The sequence below is a fragment of the Cherax quadricarinatus genome, chromosome 29, assembly GCF_038502225.1.
Source record: "Cherax quadricarinatus isolate ZL_2023a chromosome 29, ASM3850222v1, whole genome shotgun sequence".
Classification (NCBI taxonomy): Eukaryota; Metazoa; Arthropoda; class Malacostraca; order Decapoda; family Parastacidae; genus Cherax; species Cherax quadricarinatus.
The window spans coordinates 17698834-17724471 of NC_091320.1; the positions used below are offsets into that span (position 1 = coordinate 17698834).

Consider the following 25638-nt stretch of genomic DNA (forward strand, 5'->3'; position numbering starts at 1 on the left):
ACTTGTTCTATCTAGGCTGGAATATTGCTGCACTCTAACAGCACCTTTCAAGGCAGGTGAAATTGCCGACCTAGAAAATGTACAGAGAACTTTCACGGCGCGCATAACGGAGATAAAACACCTCAATTACTGGGAGCGCTTGAGGTTTCTAAACCTGTATTCCCTGGAACGCAGGAGGGAGAGATACATGATTATATACACCTGGAAAATCCTAGAGGGACTAGTACCGAACTTGCACACGAAAATCACTCACTACGAAAGCAAAAGACTTGGCAGACGATGCACCATCCCCCCAATGAAAAGCAGGGGTGTCACTAGCACGTTAAGAGACCATACAATAAGTGTCAGGGGCCCGAGACTGTTCAACTGCCTCCCAGCACACATAAGGGGGATTACCAACAGACCCCTGGCAGTCTTCAAGCTGGCACTGGACAAGCACCTAAAGTCAGTTCCTGATCAGCCGGGCTGTGGCTCGTACGTTGGTTTGCGTGCAGCCAGCAGCAACAGCCTGGTTGATCAGGCGCTGATCCACCAGGAGGCCTGGTCACAGACCGGGCCGCAGGGGCGTTGACCCCCGAAACTCTCTCCAGGTAAACTCTCTCCAGGCTGTATGCAGGTCGTAGCAACGCTGCTCATGCTTGCCATTCACTATATTTTTTACCTTTAAACATATCAGACTGAAACTCTTAATGTTAGTAAAGGCATATATAAAAGATTTCCACTAAGGTGAAATAAAAATTATGAACAAGTTACTTAAAAACAGATTTTTTCTCTATGTATAATAGAACAGAATGCAGATGCATCAATCGCATCTGCTAGAAAAATGACAGGATGGATAATGAGAATCTTCAAAACTAGGGATGCCAAGCCCATGATGACACTCTTCAGGTCACTTGTTCTATCTAGGCTGGAATATTGCTGCACACTAACACCACCTTTCAAGGCAGGTGAAATTGCTGACCTAGAAAATGTACAGAGAACCTTCACGGCACAAATAACTGAGATAAAATACCTCAATTACTGGGAACTCTTGAAGTTCCTCAACCTGTACCCCCTAGAACGCAGGTGGGAGAGATGCATGATTATATACATTTGGAAAGTCCTAGAGGGATTACTACCAAACTTGTACACGAAAATCACACCCTATGAAAGCAAAAGACTCGGGAGACAATGCAATATCCCCCATTGAAAAGCAGGGGTGTCACTAACACGATAAGAGACAAGACAATAAGTGTCAGGGGCCCGTGACTGTTCAGCTGCCTCCCAGTATACATAAGGGGGATTACCAATAGACCCCTGACTGTCTTCAAGAAGGCTCTGGACAGGCACCTAAAGTCAGTACTTGACCAGCCGAGCTGTGGTTCGTACGATGGTTTACGTGCGTCTAACAGTAACAGCCTGGTTGATCAGGCCCTGATCCACCATAAGGACTGGTCACAGACCGGGCCGCGGGGGCGTTGACCCCAGCGGCCCGGTACGATATACTCCAGGTATAGTGTTTTCAGGAATACATACCAGTGTTGTGCTTAATTATCAAGTAATAGGCCAGACCGAGGTATTTACAACTTATTTTCAAATTAATGATTATTTTAATGTTCTACATTGTACGAACATACATGACATTTGTATGATAGTCCAAACCCACGTCTTGAATATACCTGGAGAGGGTTTCGGGGGTCAACGTCCCCGCGGCCCGGTCTGCGACCAGGCCTCGTGGTGGATCAGGGTCTGATCAACAAGGCTGTTACTGCTGGCCGCTTGTAAACTGACGAATGAACCACAGCCCGGCTGGTCAGGTACTGACTTTAGGTACCTGTCCAGTGCCTTCTTGAAGACAGCCAGGGGTCTATCGGTAATCCCCCTTATGTATGCTGGGAGGCAACTGAACAGTTTTGGGCCCTGGAGACGTATTGTGTTGTCTCTCAGTGTACTCGTGGCGCCCCTGCTTTTCACTGGGAGAATGTTGCAGCTACTGCTGAGTCTTTTGCTTTCATAGGGAGTGATTTTCGTGTGCAAGTTTGGTACTAATCCCTTTATGATTTTCCAATTGTATATTATCATGTATCTCTCTCGCCTGCGCTCCAGGGAATATACATTAAGGGTCTTCAACCGTTCCCAGTATTTCAGGTGCCTTATCGTACTGATGTGTGCCGCGAAAGTTCTTTGTACACTCTCTAGGTCAGCAATGTCGCCAGCCTTGAAGGGAGTCGTTAGTGTAAAACAGCATTCCTGACTAGAGAGAACAAGCGATTTGAAGAGAATCATCATGGGCTTGGCATCCCTAGTTTTGAAGGTTCTCATTGTCCATCCTATCATTTTCCTAGCAGATGCGGTAGATACATTGTTGTGGTTTTTGAAGACGAGATTCTCTGACATTATCACTCCCAGGTCCTTCACATGACTTTTTCACTCTATTGTATGGTTAGAATTTGTCGTATACCCTGATACTGTTTTAATTTTCAAAATATTCCATATCTGAGTAGTTGAAATTTCTCTTCATTGAACTTTATATTGCCTTGAGTGACCCATTTGAAGATTTGGTTTATGTCCACTTGGAGCCTGGCGGTGTCTTCAATGGAGGTCACTGTAATGGCAATCCGGGTGTCATCCGCAAAGGAAGACACGGAGCTATGACTTACATCTCTGTCTATGTCAGAAATGAGAATGAGGAATAGAATGGGAGCGAGTACTATGTTTATGGAACAGAGCTTTTCACCGTAGCTGCCTCAGACTTTACTCTGTTTACTATTAATCTCTTTGTTCTATTTGTCAGGAAGTTATAGATCCATCTACCAATTTTTCCTGTTAATCCTTTATCAAGCATTTTGTACTCTGTTACACCATGGTCACACTTGTCGACGGCTTTTGCAAAGTCTGTGTATTCTACATCTGCATTTTGTTTATCCTATTCAGCATCCAGGACCTTGTCATAGTGGTCAAGTAGCTGGGACAGGTAAGAGTGACCTGCTCTAAACCCGTGTTGTCCTGGGTTCTGTAACTGATGGGTATCTAGGTGGTTGGCGATCTTGCTTCTTAGAACCCTTTCAGAATTTTTTATGATATGGGATGTTAGTGTTATCGGTCTGTAGTTGTTTGCAATTGCTTTACTGCCACCTTTGTGGAGTGGGGCTATGTTGTTTTTAGTGAGTGTGGGATGACCCCTGTGTCCATGCTCTCTCTCCATAGCGTGCTGCAGGCACGTGACAGGAGCTTCTTGTAGTTCTTGATGAACACCGAGTTCCATGAGTCAGAGCCTGGAGCAGAGTGGGGCCCCAGGATAAATAAAATAAAATAAAATAAAATAGATGTTAATTTCCTTGCGAAGCTTACAATGTGTGGTTTACATATTTTAAAATGTAGATTGCAAGGATTGTAAGGTTGTCACAGAGTCGCTCATTTGCACAGAACTACTAAACACCTCAAATGATGTAGTTGAAGTTTTGGCGGTAAAGACTGAAAACCAAAACCTTGTCATTGTGGTTGTATACAAGCCTCCAGATGCAACTTCCCAGCAGTTCCAGGAGTAGCTTGGGAAAATTGACCACTGTCTGGAAAATCTCCCAACTCCTGCCCTAAACATCTCACTGCTAGAAGATTTCAACCTGAGACACCTAAAATCGAAGAGTATAGCAAACAATGTTTTAGCAGAGATCACCCCAGGAGGCAGCTCAGATGAAAATTCACACACACACGAACTATTAAATCTCTGCACCAAATTCACCTTAAACCAGCAAATAGTAGAGCTTACAAGACTAGAAAATACGCTGGACCTCATCTTCACCAACAATGACGATCTGATACGTAATATAACAGTATCAAAGACAATACACTCAGATCACAACATAACAGAGGTACAGACATGTATGCACAGGGCTCCTGACCAGCAAAATGTGAGCAGTCATGAAGGTTTCTTCACGAAATTCAATTTCAATGGCAAAAACATACAATGGGATCAAGTAAACCATGTCCTAAATGAAACAAGCTGGGAAGATATCCTAAACAACACTGATCCGAACATTTGCCTTGAAAAAATTAATTCTGTGGTTCTTGAGATCTGCTCAAGACACATTTCATTAAGAAAAAGAAAGAGAAGATGTAAACTAGAAAGAGACTTTCCCTATACAGACGAAGGCGAAGTCACAGAGCTGCTGAGTGGGGTCAATATATCTGAAATACGAAGGGAGGCACTAGTCAATGAAATTGCAAATATCGAACTTAAGCTGAAGGAATCTTACAGGAGACAAGAATCACAGGAAGAACTAAAAGTCATAAAGGAAATTGAAAAAAAAAATACTTCTTCTCTTATGCCAAATCTAAGGGGAAAACAACATCCAGTATTGGGCCCCTGCTTAGGCGGGATGGGACATACACAGACGACAGCTAAGAAATGAGTGAGATACTAAAGTCCCAATACGACTCAGTGTTCAGCGAGCCGCTGCCCAGACTAAGGGTCGACAATCCAAATGAATTCTTTATGAACGAAACCCAAAATTTAGTCATCTCCAAAATGACATGCCCATGCACTCTGCCCCAGGCCCAGACTCGTGGAACTCCGTGTTCATCAAGAATTGCAATAAGCCCATGTCGCGTGCCTTCAGCATTTTATGGAGAGGCAGCATGGACACATGGGTCATCCCACACACACTAACAACAACAGACATAGTCCCACTCCACAAAGGTGGCAGTAAAGCAATTGCAAAGAACTACAGACCAATAGCACTAACATCCTATATCATAAAAATCTTTGAGAGGGTTCTAAGAAGCAAGATCGCCAACCACCTAGATACCCATCAGTTACACGACCTAGGGCAACACGGGTTTAGAACAGGTCGCTCCTGCCTGTCCCAGCTACTGGACCACTATAACAAAGTCCTGGATGCTGTAGAGGATAAACAAAATACCGATGTAGTATATACAGACTTTGCAAGTTTTCAACAAGTGTGACCATGGTGTAATAGCACACAAAATGCGTGATAAAGGAATAACGGGAAAAGTTGGTAGATGGATCTACTATTACAAAGATTAATAGTAAACAGAGTAAAGTCTGAGGCAGCCATGGTAAAACGCTCTGTTCCACAAGGCACAGTACTCGCTCTCATTCTATTCCTCATCCTCATTTCTGATGTAGACAGAGATGTAAGCCATAGCTCCGTGACTTCCTTTGCGGATGACACCCGGATTATCATGGCAGTGACCTCCATCGAAGACACTGCAAGACTCCAAGCGGACATCAACCAAATCTTCGAATGGGTCACTCAAAACAATATGAAGTTCAACGAGGAGAAATTTCAACTACTCAGATATGGGAAACTTGACGAAATTTGGGGGGATTACCAATAGACCCCTGGTTGTCTTCAAGTAGGCACTGGACAAGCACCTAAAGTCGGTACCTGACCAGCCGGGCTGTGGCTCGTACGTTGGATTGCGTGCAGCCAGCAGTAACAGCCTGGTTGATTAGGCTCTGATCCACCATGAGGTCTGGTCACAGACCGGGCCTCGGGGGCGTTGACTCCCGGAACTCTCTCCAGGTAAACTCCAGGTATACGACAAATTCTAACCATACAATAGAGTGGAAAAGTAATGTGAAGGACCTGGGAGTGATAATGTCAGAGGATCTCACCTTCAAAGACTACAACAATGTGTATACCTCATCCGCTAGGAAAATGATAGGATGGATAATGAGAACCTTCAAAACTAGGGACGCCAAGCCCATGATGATTCTCTTGAAATCGCATATGCTCTCTAGGCTGGAATACTGCTGTACACTAACGGCCGCCGTCAAGGCTGGCGACATTGCAGACCTGGAGAGTGTACAAAGAACTTTCACGGCACACATAAGTACGACAAGGCACCTAAACTACTGAGAACGGTTGAAGGTCCTTGATCTGTATTTCCTGGAACGCAGGCGAGAGAGAGACATGATAATATACACTTGGAAGGTCCTGGAAGGATTGGTACCAAACCTGCACACGAAAATCACTCCCTATGAAACTAAAAGACTCGGCAGGAGATGCAACATTCCCCAGATGAAAAGCAGGGGCGCCACGAGTACACTGAAAGACAACACAATAAGTGTCCGGGGTCCAAGACTGTTCCATTGCCTCTCAGCATACTTAAGGGGGATTACCAATAGACCCCTGGCTGTCTTGAAGAAGGCACTGGACAGGCACCTAAAGTCAGTACCTAACCAACCAGGCTGTGGTTTGTACGTCAGCTTGCGTGCGGCCAGCAGTAACAGCCTGGTTGATCAGACCCTGATCCACCACGAGGCCTGGTCTCAGACCGGGCCGCGGGGGCGTTGACCCCCGAAACCCTCTCCAGGTAAACTCCAGGTAGCATGCCTAAGCATTTCGGGCAGACTAATCCTAATTCTTACATGGTATTACTTACAACATACTCAGAATGTAATACCGAGTACCAGGTAATCCTTCACTAAAATTATACAACATGAACTATGTAACTGGGGAGTTTCCTTAATCTTGGACCAACAACTTCATCATTCCCATTCCAAAGTCCAATAAATTCGTTTAATATGTTTATTATGCACCCCATACCCATGTGGCGGCAGTCAAAAGATTACAGAGGTTCATAATGGGTCCAGGGACTGAACCCCAAAGTTATGATAGCTGAACTAGTTACAAAGGTAATGAACTAGATCTGGTCACAATCATGACCAAAACTCATTTCGTCCAATATCTCCTACTGGCTGCTTGTGTAAATCATTTGAAAGGATGATTCTAAATTGTTTCATGCACAGACAACAATTTTTTTCTTCCACAATCACTAAAAATAGCAGACATAGGTGTGTGTAGTTTGATCCAAGGAATGGAAAAGTACCTCCAATTTCTTGGATTAAGAGACCTTAACCGGTATAAAGGCTGCACAGTGTTTCTGGTGTCATATAACGCTGGAACAGTGTTTTTAGTATCATATATCTTAAGGGTGATCCGAGGGTCAACGGCCCGAGGCCTGGTCCATGACCAGGCCTTGAGGTGGCTCAAACCCGATCAACCAGGCTGTTACTGCTGGCAGCATGCAAACCAACGTATGAGCCACAATCCGGCTGGTGAGGTACTGACTTCAGGTGTCTGTCCAGCCCTTAAAGACAGCCAGGGGTCTATTGGTAATCCCCCTTATGTATGTTGGGAGGAAGTTTAACAGTCTTAGGCCCCCGAACAGTATTTCTAGTGTCATATAGTGTTGGAACAGGGTTTCTAGTATCATATAGTACTGGAACATGTTTCTAGATTCACACAGTGTTGGAACAGTGTGGAACAATGTTTCTTGTTCCATATAATGTTGGAACAGTGTTTCTAGTGTCATGTAGTGTTCTTAGAAGCAAGATCACCAACCACCTGAGCACCCAACAATTTCACAACCCAGGGCAACATGGGTTTAGAGCTGGTCACTACTGCCTCTTACAACTACTGGACCACTGTGACATGATTTTGGATTCATTGAAGGACAAACAAAATGCAGATGTAATATACACAGACTTTGCGAAAGCCTTCGACAAGTGTGATCATGGTGCAATAGCACACAAAATGCGTCATAAAGGAATAACAGGAAAAGCGGGTAGATGGATGTAACACTTCCTAACAAATAAAACACAAAGAGTAATAGTGAACAGAGTAAAGTCAGAGGCGGCTACCGTGTAAAGCTCTGTGCCACAAGGCACAGTACTCGCTCTCATGCTTTTCCTCATCTTCATATCTGACATAGACCAAGATGTAGGTCACAGCACTGTGTCCTCCTGTAGTGATACTGGTCCTGTGGGGAGCAGCAGCAGGATAATACTGCACCACCTCTCGGGGCCCTTAACAACAACAACAGTTTGGTGTGTGTCATGGGCGCCAACACATGGTGTGTGATTCTCTCCTACTATATCCATTTATCAGTGATGCAGATTACATGGTGAGTTTAAATATGTGGCCTGTAGTTATAACTTTTCTCTTGACATATGCAAGACATCACCATCCCTGTAGAAGCCATTATTAGATGTACTAGTCATTATATTTTGTTGTTGCAGAAGTACTATGAAGATTCTATGTTCAATAAAGCCTAGAGATAAGGCCTGTGTTTCTATCACAACAATTTATTGAACATAGAATCCTGGGCTACCTGGTGGTGATCCTGAGCTAGACTACATCACAACATGGAGCGTTTACTGAAACCTGAGAGGCTAGACTGTGACCCCAGCTTATCAACGGCTGCTCAGGAATGAAAGCACTGGTTTAAGACTTTCGAAAACTTCTTGGGAGCCCTTCCTAAAGAAGATCTAGATAAACTAAGTCTGCTCATCAATTTTGTGTCACCTAAGATATATGAGGCTATTTCTGAGTGTAATACCTACGAAGATGCTATCAAAACCCTCAAGTCTCAGTATATTAAACCTACAAATGAAATCTTTGCACGCTATCGCCTTGCAACTCGCCACCAGCAGATTGATGAGTCCTTAGAGGAATACTTTCAAGCACTGAAAATTTTAGGTAAGGACTGTCACTTCCAAGCAGTGACAGCTGCTCAGTATTGTGAAGAGTCCATCAGGGATGCGTTTATCAGTGGCCTGCAATCACCAATAATAAGGCAGCGTTTATTGGAGAATAAAACTCTCGACGTAGCCGCTGCCTTTGACCAGGCAAGGGCTCTAGATTCAGCCCAGAAGAATTCTGAAGTATACAGTACCACTCAGCCTTCTCGAGTGGTAAGTGCTGCAATTCCTGACCAAGACTCTTGCAATGAAGTTACTGTGGAACCTGCCTCAGTGACAGCAGCAGCAGGTACGGTGTGTTTCTTTTGTGGTTTTCAAGACATCCACGTCCAAAGTGTCCTGCTCGTGAAGCAATGTGCCATAAATGCCACAAGAAAGGTCACTTTGCTAAAGTATGTCGTGCTAATGCATCAACAAGAGCTAGTGCCTCCACACATTCCAGTGATCATGCGACTCTAGCAACAGTGACTTCTGCGGCTACTCCAAATTCACTGTCAAAGGCAGTTGTGAAAGTATTCATCAAAGGAACAGAAGTAGATGGTCTTATTGATAGTGGCAGCTCAGAGAGCTTCATCAACCTTGACTTAGTTAAACGCCACTCCTTGACTGTACATCACTCATCAGGTACCGTTTCCATGGCATCAACATCTCTCTCTATTCAGACCTTAGGGTTTTGTAAGGTAAATCTCAGAGTTAATGGAAAGGATTATCAAGATGTACATTTAGCTATTCTGCCACAACTGTGCTCTGATGTTATCCTTGGTCAGGACTTTCAGAAGCTGCATGATAGTGTCACCTTAACATATGGAGGTGAACTGCCTCCTCTTGTTGTCTGTGGACTTAGCACTTTAAGGGTAGACCCACCAAAGCTGTTTGCAAATCTTACCGCGGATTGCCATCCTATATCAGCTAAGTCACGCCGCTATTCTTATGAGGATCGGATGTTCATTGAGAAAGAAACTCAGAGGCTGCTGAAGGAGGGTATTATAGAACCGAGTGATTCCCCTTGGCGTGCACAGGTTGTTGTTGTTAAAGATGGTTATAGGAAACGGAGACTGGCTATCGATTACTCTGAGACAATCAACAAATTTACACTTCTTGATGGGTACCCTCTACCTCAAATTGACGATACATAAGAACATAAGAAAGGAGGAACACTGCAGCAGGCCTGTTGGCCCATACTTGGCAGGTCCTTTACAATTCATCCCACTAACAAACATTTGACCAACCCAATTTTCAATGCTAACCAAGAAATAAGCTCTGATGTGCAAGTCTCACTCAAATCCAACCCATCCCACTCATGTATTTATCCAACCTAAATTTGAAACTACCCAAAGTCCTAGCCTCAATAACCCAACTAGGTAGACTGTTCCACTCATCTACTACCCTATTTCCAAACCAATACTTTCCTATGTCCTTTCTAAATCTAAACTTATCTAATTTAAATCCATTACTGCGGGTTCTCTCTTGGAGAGATATCCTCAAGACCTTGTTAATATCCCCTTTATTAATACCTATCTTCCACTTATACACTTCGATCAGGTCTCCCCTCATTCTTCGTCTAACAAGTGAATGTAACTTAAGAGTCTTCAATCTTTCTTCATAAGGAAGATTTCTAATGCTATGTATTAATTTAGTCATCCTACGCTGAATGTTTTCTAACGAATTTATGTCCATTCTGTAATATGGAGACCAGAATTGAGCTGCATAATCTAGGTGAGGCCTTACTAATGATGTATAAAGCTGCAGTATGACCTCTGGACTTCTGTTGCTTACACTTCTTGATATAAATCCCAGTAATCTATTTGCCTTATTACGTACGCTTAGGCATTGCTGTCTTGGTTTAAGGTTGCTGCTTACCATAACCCCCAAGTCCTTTTCGCAATCTGTATGGTTAAGTTCTACATTATTTAACTTATAAGTGCTAGGGTTATGGACACTCCCGAGCTTCAGAACCTTGCATTTATCTACATTGAACTGCATCTGCCACGGAGTAGAGTTTGTCTAAATCCTCCTGAAGTTCCATAACATCTACGTTTGAATCAATTATCCTACCTATCTTCGTGTCATCGGCGAATTTGCTCATATCACTAGTAATTCCTTCATCAAGATCATTGATATATATTATAAACAACAACGGGCCCAAGACTGATCCCTGTGGAACGCCACTTGTTACTGATCCCCACTCGGATTTAACCCCATTTATGGACACTCTCTGCTTCCTATCTGTGAGCCATGATTCGATCCACGAGAGCACCCTTCCCCCAATGCCATGAGCTGCTACTTTCTTCAACAGTCTTTGGTGCGGAACTCTATCAAATGCCTTACTAAAATCTAAGTAAACAATATCAAATTCTTTATCGTGGTCAACAACCTCAAAAGCTTTACTGAAGAAAGTTAATAAATTAGTTAGACAAGACCGGCCTCTTGTGAATCCATGCTGAGTATCATTAATCAAGCTATGCTTATCGAGATGGCTTCTTATAATCTCAGCTATAATTGACTCTAGTAATTTGCCTACAATTGAGGTCAGGCTTATTGGGCGGTAATTTGACGGTAACGACTTGTCCCCTGTTTTAAAAATAGGAATTACATTAGCCATCTTCCACATATCAGACACTACACCTGTTTGAAGAGATAAATTAAAAATATTAGTTAATGGTTCACAGACTTCCATTTTGCATTCCTTTAGAACCCTTGAAAAAACCTCATCAGGACCCGGTGACTTATTTTGCTTCAGTCTGTCTATCTGCTTCACAACCATTTCACTAGTGACAGTGATGTTACATAATTTATCTTCTTCTGATCCACTATAAAAATTAATTACCGGAATATTATTAGTGTCTTCCTGTGTAAAAACCGAGAGAAAATAATTATTTAAAATCGAGCACATTTCATTCTCTTTATCAGTAAGATGCCCATAGTTATTTTTAAGGGGACCTATCTTATCTCTGACTTTTGTTCTATAGACCTGGAAAAAACTTTTTGGGTTAGTTTTAGAATCCCTAGCAACTTTAATTTCATAGTCCCTTTTAGCTTTTCTTATCCCCTTTTTAATGTCCCTCTTAATGTCAATATACTGATTCATAAGATAACCCTCGCCTCTTTTGATACGCCTATAAATTCCTTTCTTATGCCCTAGTAGATCTTTCAGCCTATTATTCATCCATTTTGGGTCATTTCTATTTGATCTAATTTCCTTATAAGGGATAAACGTTCTTTGAGCAGCATGTATTGTGTTCAGAAAACTGTCATATTGATAGCTCTCTTCGTTACCCCAGTCAACAGATGATAAGTGTTCTCTAAGCCCATCGTAATCTGCTCAGTACTATGTGTTTAGCACAATTGATCTACAGAGTGCCTATCATCAAGTCCCTATAAGGAATGAAGATAAACCATACACAGCGTTTCAGGCTAGTGATGGCCTGTATCAGTTTACCAGAGTCCCTTTTGGAGTCACCAATGGGGTAGCCTGCTTCCAACGAATTATGGATTCACTCATTCAGGAAGAGCAACTCATGGGAACTTACGCGTATTTAGATAATGTTACCATTTGTGGCAAGACCCAGGAGGAACATGATGCAAACCTTGATAAGTTTTTGGAAGCCGCCAAGAAGAAAAATATCAGTTACAATGAGGAAAAGTGCACTTTTTCAACTAAAAGGCTTAGCATCCTAGGTTATGTAGTGGAAGGAGGTTCAATATTCCCAGACCCTGAACGACTACGACCTCTACGGGAACTTCCAATGCCTCAAGACAAAAAGTCACTCCGAAGAACTCTTGGTCTCTTTGCTTATTACTCACAATGGATCTACAACTATTCAAGTAAAGTCCGCCCATTGAGTGCTACCACATTTCCTGTGACAAAGGAAGCAGAAGCCGCTTTCCATACTCTCAAACAGGACATTGAAAACTCAGTAGTTCAAGCCATTGATGAGTCCCTACCATTCGAAGTGGAAACGGATGCATCTGACATTGCCATTGCTGCAGTCTTATCTCAGGCAGGACGACCAGTAGCCTTCTTTTCGAGAACTTTTCAAGGATCAGAGAAATGTTATGCTGCTGTAGAAAAGGAAGCCCAGGCCATCATAGAAGCAGTTCGCCACTGGAGGCATTATTTAACTGGTAGACATTTCACCATAAGGACTGACCAACGGTCTGTGATGTATATGTTCGACAAGAAGCACAAAAGTAGGATAAAGAATGACAAGATATTACGCTGGAGGATGGAACTATCGTGTTATGACTTTGATATTCTGTACCGACCGGGTCAAGAGAACATCTCACCTGATGCATTCTCTAGGTCCCACTGTGGAGCAGCATGTCATGATTTGCAATCACTCTCAGCTCTCCACAAGGCTTTGTGTCACCCAGGAGTTACACGCCTGTACCATTTTGTCAAATCAAAGAACATGCCCTACTCAGTGGAAGATGTGCGACAAGTGATCAGAGCATGCAGAGTATGTGCAGAGTGCAAGCCAAACTTTCATCAGCCAGAGAAGACTCATCTCATAAAATCCACCCAGCCTTTCGAAAGATTGAATATAGATTTCAAAGGACCTCTACCAAGCACAAATCAGAATAGGTATTTCCTTAACATAGTAGATGAATATTCAAGGTTTCCCTTTGTATTCCCCTGTGCAAATATGGCTGCTTCAACTGTTATTAGTTGTCTTTCACAGTTGTTCTCTATTTTTGGTATGCCAGCTTATATCCATTCAGACAGGGGATCCTCGTTCATGAGTAACGAACTTCAGGAGTTTTTGGCTAGCAAAGGTATTGCCTGCAGCAGAACAACAAGCTACAACCCTCAAGGCAATGGTCAAGTGGAGCGGTTCAATGGTACTATATGGAAGGCAGTTACAATGACATTGAAGTCGCGCAATCTACCTGTTCAACACTGGCAAACTGTCCTACCTGATGCTCTTCACTCTATTAGATCACTGCTGTGCACAGCTACTAATGCAACCCCTCATGAAAGACTCCTCAACTATTCACGTCGTTCCTCTACGGGAGCCTCCGTGCCCACTTGGTTATGTCATCCTGGACCCGTTCTCCTGAAGAGTCACCGTAGAATGAACAAGACGGATCCTTTAGTGGAAGAGGTAGAGCTCCTGCAAGCTAATCCACATTACGCCCACATTCGCTACCAAAATGGTGAAGAGACTACAGTATCTACAAGACATTTAGCCCCAGTTGAAATCCCTATTAGTGTGGAATCTCAAGATACACCAATAGATGTGAAAGATGCTTCGTTTTCTCCTGGAAAGCCCCTTGAGACTACCCCTATGGAAATAGAGGATTCTGCTCCAGCAGTTAATCAAACCCCGCTGGAAAATATCGAACCTGGTGAAGAGGCTCAAGGGCTACGAAGGTCGGGACGTGTACGTCGCCCACCTAACAGTTTGGGAGATTACTGTCTCTGATATTTTAGAAGGGGGAGATTGTAGTGATACTGCTCCTGTGGGGAGCAGCAGCAGGATAATACTGCACCACCTCTTGGGGCCCTTAACAACAACAACAGTTTGGTGTGTGTCATGGGCGCCAACACATGGTGTGTGATTCTCTCCTACTATATCCATTTATCAGTGATGCAGATTACATGGTGAGTTTAAATATGTGGCCTGTAGTTATAACTTTTCTCTTGACATATGCAAGACATCACCATCCCTGTAGAAGCCATTATTAGATGTACTAGTCATTATATTTTGTTGTTGCAGAAGTACTATGAAGATTCTATGTTCAATAAAGCCTAGAGATAAGGCCTGTGTTTCTATCACAACACCTCCTTTGCTGATGATACCAGAATTTGCACGACAGTGTCATCCATTGATGAGGACACTGCAAACCTCCAAACGGACATTAACCAAATCTTTAAATGGGCCTCATAAAACCATATGAAACTCAATGAAGACAACTTTCAGTTACTCCGCTATGGAAAGCTCGAGGAAATAAAAACTGCATCGAAGTATAAAACAAATTCCAACCACACAATAAAGCGAAAACTAATGTGAAGGACATGGGAGTGATAATGTCAGAGACTCTCACAGTCAAAAATCACAACAACGTATCTATCGCAACTGCTAGGAAAATGATAGGATGGATAATGAGAACCTTCAAAACTAGGGATGTCAAGCCAATGCTGATTTTCTTCAAATTACTCGTTCTCTCTAGACTGGAATATTGCTGTATAGTAGCGGCCCCTTTCAAGGCAGGCGAAATTCCAGACCTGGAGAATTCACAGAGCACTCTCAATGCACGTATAAGTACAATTAAGCACCTAAATTGCTGGGAATGGTTGAAGTCCCTTGACCTGTACTCCTTGGAACGTAAGCGAGAAAGGTACATCATAATTTACACTAGGAATATTATGATCACTCCCTACGAAAATAAAAGACTCGGCAGGAGATGCAACATCCTCCCAATGAAAAGCAGGGGCGCTTTAAGTACGCTAAGAGACAACACAATAAGTGTTAGGGGCCTGAGACTGTTCAACTGCCTCCAAGCACACATAAAGAGGGATTACCAGTAGCTATCTTCAAGAAGCCAGGATGCGGTTCGTATGTTGGTTGCATGCAGCCAGCAGTAACAGCCTGGTTGATCAGGCCCTGATCCACCGCGAGGCCTGGTCATGGACCCGGCCCCGGGGGCGTTAGCACCCAGAACACACCCCAAGTATACTCCAGGTATACATTGTTGGAACAGTGTTTATTGTGTCTTAAAGTATTGTTACAGTATTTCTAGTGTCATATAGTGTCATATAGTGTCATATAGTGTTAGAAAAGTGTTCCTTGTGTCATAACCAATTTATGTAAATTGTCCCATGACACAAGTAAGATCACATGCCAGCTACATGACAAGTCATCATTTAGATGGATATGGGGTGCACAAAAAACTAGCCACCGAAGTGGCTAGTTTATTGTGCACCCCATATCCATCCTGTGGACGGTAGCTCGAGAGCATATGGATACACAAAAGGCCTAGGAACTAGGCCCCAAAGGGTTAACAGGAATACATATGGATTTATATCTACATATCTATAGTTCACTTATCTGTTACAAGCAAATTTAGGAAATTTACTTTGTATATCTGGTATCTTATTTTCATTAATAAGATATCTTGACATGTCACATAGGTTATTATACTGTCTGTCTCTGTATTCCTCAATAAGTGGACAATTAAGCACATAGTGTTCAAGAGAGTGACCATATGCCTGATCACATAATTTGCATTTAGTTTGATCATCATCTGTGTGTCTCCCAAACTGCCAGAAGTACTTGTAACCAAGCCTAAGCCTGTTTGTATCTAACAATGTGCATAAATTGAGACTTCACTTTAATCTCTGTTATATACATTAAATTATTCTTAGTTGGTGTTCATGTGACATGCTGCTTTAATAACCCTCGTACGGTCGACTGGTTTGAAACTTATGTTGACCAACCAGTCCAAGAGCTTTTTAGCACTATTTTACACTTCAGCCGTTTTCCATTATGAATGAGTGATCCCCTTCAAAAAAAAAAAATATTCACCATCACATAATCAATATTTGTCTTGCCTGAAGTGTGAAGGCGTCATATTTCAAATGGTCCTGGGAACTGTGACATGTCCATCCTTCCTTCAGGGTGCATGAAGGTCCTTTACTTCCCACCTCCAGTATTCAAGTCCGGCTAATCACTTTTCGCTGAGTTCCTCATAAATGTTATCTTGCCCACACTCCAAAACCACATTACATGCCCAATACCACTCGTCTCCACTCACCCTGACCTAAAATGCTCACATAAGCCTGCTGGCTGCTCAAGCACCTTCCACTTAAAACGTTCCTTCATAACCTCCCTCCAATCCTTCTTGGCACAACCCCAAGTCCTCTGTCCTTAATCATTCTAGACTGCTTTATCTTCTCTAAATGCCCACAACACCTGAACAAATCCTCGTCAGTCCTCTGAATAATATCTATCGTAACTCACACTATCTTCTAATTTTTGTGCTTCGAATTCCTTGCATAATATGCACACCACATATTGTTCTCAAACATAACATCTCCACTACCTCCAGCCTCTCTTTTCTACAACGTTTAACACCCATGTTTCACACCTTTATAAAAGGGTTGGTACCACTGCTCAGCCCTCTTTTTATTTTGCCGGAGTAGGGGTCGGCCTAGGAAAGGTTGGAGGGAGGGGGTAAAGGAGGTTTTGTGTGTGAAGGGCTTGGACTTCCAGCAAGCGTGCGTAAGCATGTTAGACATGAGCAAATGGAGACAAATGGTTTTTATGACTTGACGTGCTATTGGAGTGTGAGCAAGGTAACATTTATGAAGGGATTCAGGGAAACCGGCAGGCCGGACTTGAGTCCTGGAGATGAGAAGTACAGTGTCTACACTCTGAAGGAGAGATGTTAATGTTTCGGTTTTATAACTGTAGTGTAAGCACCCTTCTAGCAAGACAGTGATGGAGTGAATGATGATGAAAGTTTTTTTTTTTTTCGGGCCACCCTGCCTTGGTGGGAAACGGCCGATGTATCAATAAAAAAAATAAAAAAAAAGATCAACTTTCTTCAGTCCATAACCACTTCAACACCAACTTTCTTCCTTCATCTATTATATAGTTCACATCGCCTTTTATAGATCCGTTCATACTCTCTCCCTCCAGTTTCATAACAATTTTTCTTTGCCTAAACGTTTTATTATTCTCATTACCTTGTAAATGTATACGATTTTACATAGCGTTCCAAGCTCCTCCACCAGTCTTAGCAACTACTTTTTAGAATCTTCCAGGAGAACTGTCATCAGCAAAAGCAACTGTGACAATTCTCACTTTAGCATCAGTCATCATCTCTTAATTTCACACTTCTCCCCAACAATACCCTAGCGTTCACTTCTTTTACACCCACATCTATATACACTTCATGTTAAACAACCATGGTGACATCACACATTCTTCGTCTGAGGTTTACTTATTTTTTTCCTCCCTTTTAGCCGTAAATGGTATATACAATTTTCAATTTAGCTGCTCATGGACGGCTCGCCATATTTACCTTTAATCACTGTATGATATTGGTCAGTGAAGCTCCATGGTTACTGTTTGCCATACTCCTTGCACTCAAATGCGTCCATGTTTCCAAGGTTGACACTTTAATTGTAGGTTCCATGGACCCGCATCTGTTATGATCCTACAACTGAGGACAGAACCTTCCACGGCCTGGACCAGATATAAGCCAATCTCTGTTATACTTATTCCAAACGTTTCACGCAAAATGTTGTAGGATCCTGGACACATAATACCACGCCAGGTGATAATGACAGCACCTAAGTTGACCTTTTCTGGAACAGTGGGCTGCGACTCTGATGATTGCAACACCAGTACAGACTCGCAGCTCACCGCTTTACCTGTCCCGTGTACAGCTTCTGAGCAACATCCACCTTCACATCCAATATGAAGATGTCCTCTATCGGATCATACTGCTGGACAATAGTCGCCTTTTTCTGATACATACCCAATCCTGAACCTCACTATCTGTTCAAAGTAGTTCAATTGCTAGCGCACTCAGCTCACACAGTAAGGTCTGGAGTTCGAATCTCCGGTACGGCTGGAAAACATTAGGGACGTGTTTCCATAGGACACCTGCTGTCCATGTTCACCCATCAGTATAAAATAGGTACCTGGGTGTTAGTCGACTGGTGTGGGTCGCATCCTGGGACAAAACTGACCTAATTTGCCCGAAATGCTCTGCATAAGAAGCGGCTTTCTATGTAGTAGCATGTCACTGATGTCAGCTACGACTGTATACCTTGTTCATGTACTTATAGAAATAAAGATGTTATAATTAATTTATTTATTTAATATTTGCAACTTCTGCCATACTGCTTCCCGTCCTACCCCATCATGTCTTTTTCTAAATGTATAAGTACGACAAACAGCCCCTTTAAGTATTGTTCACATACATGCTATATTATAAACACTTTCTCTACACATTCCTTACCCATCCTTGATCCTCCCTCTTCCTTTGTAGTCTTACTGTGTTCCTCGCCCACTTGTGATAGTAATATTTTTTAATAATTATATCATACAGTGTATCTGGTAGGGGGTCATATCGCGTCTGAGGGGTGGGAGGCACATCAGGTTTGATCCAAATAAGTGGAGTATAGATTCAGTTCCCTGGGTCAGATTTAAGATACTCTGGTGCAGAAAGTGTTACTCACCATCACAGTCGAGGAGTACTGTGTCTATCTCACCCAGCAGCTGCTGCAGTGAGTCTCGGTCCATGGACATGGGAAGTGAGTCCATATTGGCGCTGAGTTAGTGGCGAACAGAGATGAGTAGCGATGAGACAGTGAAATGTAGGGATGTGTGAGGTGTGACACACGTGTGCCCCCGGCCGAGCCACCTCCCTAAATAACTCGTGAATAAGCTGCCAGCGCCCCCACGTCAAGGGCCCACACGGGTTTATCACACCGCTCCTTCACTACCCACAAACTCATTTTAATCACAATTTAATTAATTTAACAATTTAGAAATAAATGATCCTCGTATGAGGTTTTAATGTAAAAATTATTATAACATTTCAGGAAATATAATTAATTTTAACCTGTAAGCCTCATACACTTTTATTATCAGCAGTAGTAGTAGTATCAAGAGTCCTTACCTCCAGTATCAGGAGCCCTCACCTCCAGTATCAGGAGCCCTCACCTCCAGTATCTAGAGCCTTCACCCCAGTTTCAAGAGCCTCCACTCCAATATAAACATAACTCACCACAGCTTCAAGACCCATCACCACAGTATCAAGGGCACTCCAAATCAAGATCCTTCACCCCATCATCAAAAGCCTTCATCCCTCAGTATCAAGAGATCTCATCCTATCAAGAGCACTCATCCCAGCATCAAGAGCTCATCCTTCGGTATCAAAGATCCTTCACCCAAGTATCAAGAGCACTCACTCATAATCAAGAGTGCTCACCAAAGTGTCAAGAGCCCCCACCCCTCCAGAATAAAGATACACTCACCTCAGCATCAGAGCTCATCACCCCAGCATAAAAAACTCACCCGCAGCATCAAGAGCCCTCCACCATCAAGAGAAACTCATCCCATTATGAAGAGCCCATCACCCTAGCATCAAGAACTCCTCGCCGCATCACGAGCCACTTACAATCAGCATCAAGAACCTCTCACCCTTAGAATCAAGAGACCCTCAATGAGGCATCAAAAACATTCTCCCTAGAATCAAGAGCCCTCATCCCAGCATCAAGTACCCCTTACTCCTAGAATCAAGAATCCTCACCCCAGCATCAAGAGCCACTCACCACAACATCAAGAACCCCTCATACCCATCAAGAACGTTTCACACCTCAGTACCAAGAGCCCCTCCCAGCATGAAAAGCCTTCAAGGCAACATCAAGCGTCCATCGCCCCAGAATCAAGAACCCATCCCTTAGCGTCAAGAACCCTCACTAATACATGAGCCCCTCTAATCAGCATCAAGAGCCTCTTACCCCATCAAAATTCCCTTACCTACAGCATCAAGAACTCCCCACCCAAGCATCAAGAGACCCTCATCTCAGTATTAAGAGCTCACCCCAGCATCAAGAGCCCCACACCTCCAGCATAAAGACCTCTCACCCCAGCATTAAGAACCCTTTACCCAGCATCAAGTTCCTTACCCACAGCATCGAGAACTCCTCACCCCAGTATCAAGAACATCTAACCTTCAGCATCACGAACCTCTCACCTCAACATTAAAAACCCCTACCCCCCGTATCAAGAGCCCATACCACACCAAGCATTCAGAACCCGTCACCCCTAGAATTAAGAGCTTCTCACCCCAGCATCAAGAGCTTCTCACCCCAGCATCAAGAGCTTCTCACCCCAGCATCAAGAGCTTCTCACCCCAGCATCAAGAGCTTCTCACCCCAGCATCAAGAGCTTCTCACCCAAGCATCTGGAGTTTACCTGGAGAGAGTTCCGGGGGTCAACGCCCCCGCAGCCCGGTCTGTGACCAGGCCTCCTGGTGGATCAGAGCCTGATCAACCAGGCTGTTACTGCTGGCTGCACGCAATCCAACGTACGAGCCACAAGATGCTTCACACCCCAGCATCCATAAGCTTCCCACCCCAGCATCAAGAGTTTCTCACCCCAGCATTAAGGAGCTTCTCACCCCAGAATCAAGAGTTTCTCACCCCAGCATCAAGAGCTTCTCACCCCAGCATCAGGAGCTTCTCACCCCAGCATCAAGAGTTTCTCACCCCAGCATCAAGAGCTTCTCACCCCAGCATCAAGAGCTTCTTACAAAAGCATCAAGAGTTTCTCACTCCAGCATCAAGAGTTTCTCACCCCAGAATCAAGAGTTTCTCACCCCAGCATCAAGAGTTTCTCACCCCAGCATCAAGAGCTTCTCACCCCAGAATCAAGAGTTTTTCACCCCAGCATCAAGATGTTTCTCACCCCAGCATCAAGAAGCTTCTCACCCCAGCATCAAAAGCTTCTCACCCCAGCATCAAGAGCTTCTCACGCCCATATGACAACAGGAAAATGCAAACTCACTTCCTGTAAGCTTTTTCACCCTGAAATGTGTCCCTCTTCAATACAGGAAAGACTGTGCTATAACTTAAATTGCCAGGCACACCATCTAAAGGGGACAAAAAGATACAAAACATCCAGGCCATGGGAGAACCTGGGTAGCCACAGCCACTCAAGAGGGAGAGGTTTTTTAGTGCCAGGAAGGAAAAAAAACTGGCAGGAAATGGCAGAAATCGTACGCCAAATCCAGTCATTTCTGGAGTGGAACCACAGTCGATGGCCTCCACTCCAAACCAACAGATACAGATACTAGTGCCGGAAAAAAGTCTCCCCCAGTACCACCAGTACGATGACATTCTTCTTTGCAAATATACAGGGTCTAAAACCAACAACGAACAACAAAATACCTTTCATCCGTGGACTGCTTGCAGAGGCAAAGGCAATGTTCGCGGCTTTCACTGAGACCCACATAAAGGATCACTTGGACAACGAAATATGGATCCCAGGTCACAACCTATACAGATGTGACAGAGTGAACAGGCAACGGGGGGGGAAAAGCCGTATATCACAGAGTCACTTATTTACACAGAACTGCTTAATGCCTCAAATGATGTAGTGGAAGTTTTAGCAGTAAAGATCGAGAACCAAAACTTTGTCATTGTGGTAGTCTACAAGCCTCCGGTTGCAACGTCCCAGCAATTCCAGGAACAACTGTTAAAAATTGACCACTGTCTGGAAAATCTTCCAGCTCCTGCCCCCAATATCTTGCTCCTGGGGGATTTCAACTTGAGGCACCTAAAATGGAGGAATATAGCAAATAATGTTGTTGCAGTGATAACACCAGGAGGCAGCTCTGACAAGAGCTCACACACACACGAGCTTTTAAATCTCTGCACAAAATTCAACTTAAACCAGCAAATAATAGAGCCTACTAGACTGGAGAATACACTAGACCTCATCTTCAAAAACAATGATGATCTGATACGAAATGTCACCACATCAAAAACAATATACTCAGATCACAACATAATCGAGGCTCAGACATGTATGCGCGGAGCCCCAGACCGACAAAATGAGATTAGTCACGAGGAAACCTTCACCAAATTCAACTTGAATAACAAGAACATAAAGTGGGACCAAGTAAACCAAGTCCTAAACGATATAAGCTGGGATAGAAAGACTAAGCAAAACAGACCCCAACTTATGCCAAGAACAGATTAACTCTGTGGCACTCGATGTTTGCTCAAGGCTTATTCCTCTAAGAAAAAGGAGTAGATGTAAAATAGAAAGAGACAGGCGCTCCCTTTACAGGCGACGGAAAAGAATAACAGAGCGGCTAAAAGAGACCAATATATCTGAAATGCGTAGGGAGACACTGGTCAGAGAAATAGCAAATATCGAACTTAAGCTAAAGAAATCTTATAGGAGTCAGGAATCGCGGGAAGAACTAAAAGCCATAAATGAAATCGAAAAAACTCAAAGTATTTCTTATGCCAAATCAAAGTCAAGAACAACATGCAGTATTAAGCCCCTACTTAAACAAGATGAATGACATGCCCATGCACTCTGCCCCAGGGCCAGACTCACTGAACTCCGTGTTCATCAAGAACTGCTTTTACCATCCTATGGAGAGGGAGCATGGACACGGGGGTCGTCCCACAGTTACTAAAAACAACAGACATAGCCCCACTCCACAAAGGGGGCAGTAAAGCAATAGCAAAGAACTACAGACCGATAGCACTAACATCCCATATCATAAAAATCTTTGAAAGGGCCCTAAGAAGCATGATCGCCACCCATCTAGATACCCATCAATTACACAACTCAGGGCAACATGGGTTTAGAGCAGGTCGCTCCTGTGTGTCTCAGCTACTGGATCACTACGACAAGGTCCTAAATGCACTAGAAGACTAAAGATAAGATAAGATTTCGTTCGGATTTTTAACCCCGGAGGGTTAGCCACCCAGGATAACCCAAGAAAGTCAGTGCGTCATCGAGGACTGTCTAACTTATTTCCATTGGGGTCCTTAATTTTGTCCCCCAGGATGCGACCCACACCAGTCGACTAACACCCAGGTACCTATTTGCTGCTAGGTGAACAGGACAACAGGTGTAAGGAAACGTGTCGAAATGTTTCCACCCGCCGGGAATCGAACCCGGGCCCTCCGTGTGTGAAGCGGGAGCTTTAGCCACCAGGCCATATGTAATATACACAGACTTTCCAAAAGCTTTCGACAAGTGTGACCATGGCGTAATAGCGCACAAAATGCGTTCTAAAGGAATAACAGGAAAAGTTGGCAGATGGATCTATAATTTCCTCACAAACAGAACACAAAGAGTAGTAGTCAACAGAGTAAAGTCCGAGGCAGCTACGGTGAAAAGCTCTGTTCCGCAAGGCACAGTACTCGCTCCGTTCTTGTTTCTCTTCCTCGTAACTTACATATTCAAGGATGTCAGCCACAGCACCGTGTCTTCCTTTGCAGATGACACCCGAATCTTGCAGACACTGCAAGGCTCCAGGCGGACATCAACCAAATCTTTCAATGGGCTGCAGAAAACAATATGAAGGTCAACGATGAGAAATTTCAATTACTCCGATATGGTAAACATGAGGAAATTAAAACTTCATCAGAGTACAAAACAAATTCCTTCCACAAAATAGAGCGAAAAACCAAAGTCAAAGACCTGGGAGTGATCATGTCGGAGGATCTCACCTTCAAGGACCATAACATTATATCAATCGCATCTGCTAGAAAAATGACAGGATGGATAATGAGAACCTTCAAAACTAGGGATGCCAAGCCCATGATGACACTCTTCAGGTCGCTTGTTCTATCTAGGCTGGAAATATTCCTGCACACTAACAGCACCTTTCAAGGCAGGTGAAATTGCTGACCTAGAAAATGTGCAGAGAACCTTCACGGCATAACGGAGATAAAACACCTCAATTACTGGGAGCACTTGAAGTTCCTGAACCTGTACTCCCTGGAACACAGGCGGGAGAGATACATGATTATATACACCTGGAAAATCCTAGAGGGATTAGTACCGAATTTGCACACGAAAATCACTCACAACGAAAGCAAAAGACTCGGCAGACGATGCAACATCCCCCCAATGAAAAGCAGGGGTGTCACTACCACGTTAAGAGACAATACAATAAGTGTCAGGGGCCCGAGACTGTTCAACTGCCTCCCAGCATACATAAGGGGGAATACCAATAGACCCCTGGCTGTCTTCAAGCAGGCACTGGACAAGCACCTAAAGTCGGTACCTGACCAGCCGGGCTATGGCTAGTATGTTGGATTGCGTACAGCCAGCAGTAACAGTCTGGTTGATCAGGCTCTGATCCACCATGAGGCCTGGTCACAGACCAGGCCGCGGGGGCGTTGACCCCCGGAACTCTCTCCAGGTAAACACCAGCATCAAGGAGCTTCTCACCCCAGCATCTAGAAGCTTCTCACCTCTGGATCAAAAGCTTCTCACCCCAGGATCAAGAGCTTCTCACCCCAGCATCCAGAAGCTTCTCACCCCAGCATCAAGAGTTTCTCACCCCAGCATCAAGAGCTTCTCAACTTAGCATAAACAGTTTCTCACCCCAGCATCAAGGAGCTTCTCACCCCAGCATCCAGAAGCGTCTCACCCCAGCGTGATGGAGCTTCTCACCCCAGCATCAAGATGTTTCTCACCTCAGCATCAAGAGCTTCTCACCCCAGCATCAAGAGCTTCTCAATCCAGCATCAAGAGCTTCTCAATCCAGCATCAAGACCTTCTCACCCCAGCATCAAGATATTTTTCACCCCAGCATCAAGAGCCTCACCCCGGCGTCAATAGCTTCTCACCCCAACATCAAGAGCTTCTCAATCCATCATCAAGAGCTTCTCAATCCAGCATCAAGACCTTCTCACCCCAGCATCAAGATATTTCTCACCCCAGCATCAAGAGCTTCTCACCCCAGCATCAAGATGTTTCTCACCTCAGCATCAAGAGCTTCTCACCCCAGCATCAAGAGTTTCTCACACCAGCATCAAGAGCTTCTCAACTTAGCATCAAGAGTTTCTCACCCCAGCATCAAGAGCTTCTAACCCCAGCATCAAGAAGCTTCTCACCCCAGCATCAAGAGCTTCTCACCCCAGCATCAAGAGCTTCTCACCTCAGCATCAAGATCTTCTCACCCGACCATCAAGAGTTTCTCAACCCAGCATCAAGAGTTCCTCACCCCAGCATCAAGAGCCTCACCCCGGCGTCAATAGCTTCTCACCCCAGCATCAAGAGCTTCTCAATCCAGCATCAAGAGCTTCTCACCCCAGTATCAAGATATTTCTCATCCCAGCATCAAGAGCCTCACCCCAGCATCAAGAGCTTCCCACCCCAGCCTCAAGAGCTTCTCAGCCCAGCATCAAGAGCTCAATCCAGCATCAAGAGCTTCTCACCCCAGCATCAAGATATTTCTCAGCCCAGCATCAAGAGCTTCACCCTGACGTCAAGAGCTTCTCAGCCCAGCATCAAGAGCTTCTCACCCCCAGCATCAAGAGCTTCTCACCCCAGCATCAAGATATTTCTCAGCCCAGCATCAAGAGCTTCACCCTGGCGTCAAGAGCTTCTCACCCCCAGCATCAAGAGCTTCTCACCCCCAGCATC

General features: G+C 44.0%; 1 protein-coding gene across 1 annotated transcript in view; it reads right to left on the minus strand.

Annotated features, from left to right (window-relative positions):
• LOC128690372 (glycerol-3-phosphate phosphatase) overlaps window positions 1-18888 on the minus strand; it is a 165154-nt gene extending 146266 nt beyond the window's left edge. Inside the window, exon 1 of the mRNA XM_070089631.1 lies at window positions 18687-18888. Within this exon, the coding sequence (XP_069945732.1) occupies window positions 18687-18771 (85 nt within the window). The 5' untranslated portion in view covers window positions 18772-18888. The remainder of the gene's footprint in view (window positions 1-18686) is intronic.
• Between the last annotated feature and the right edge of the window lie 6750 nt (window positions 18889-25638).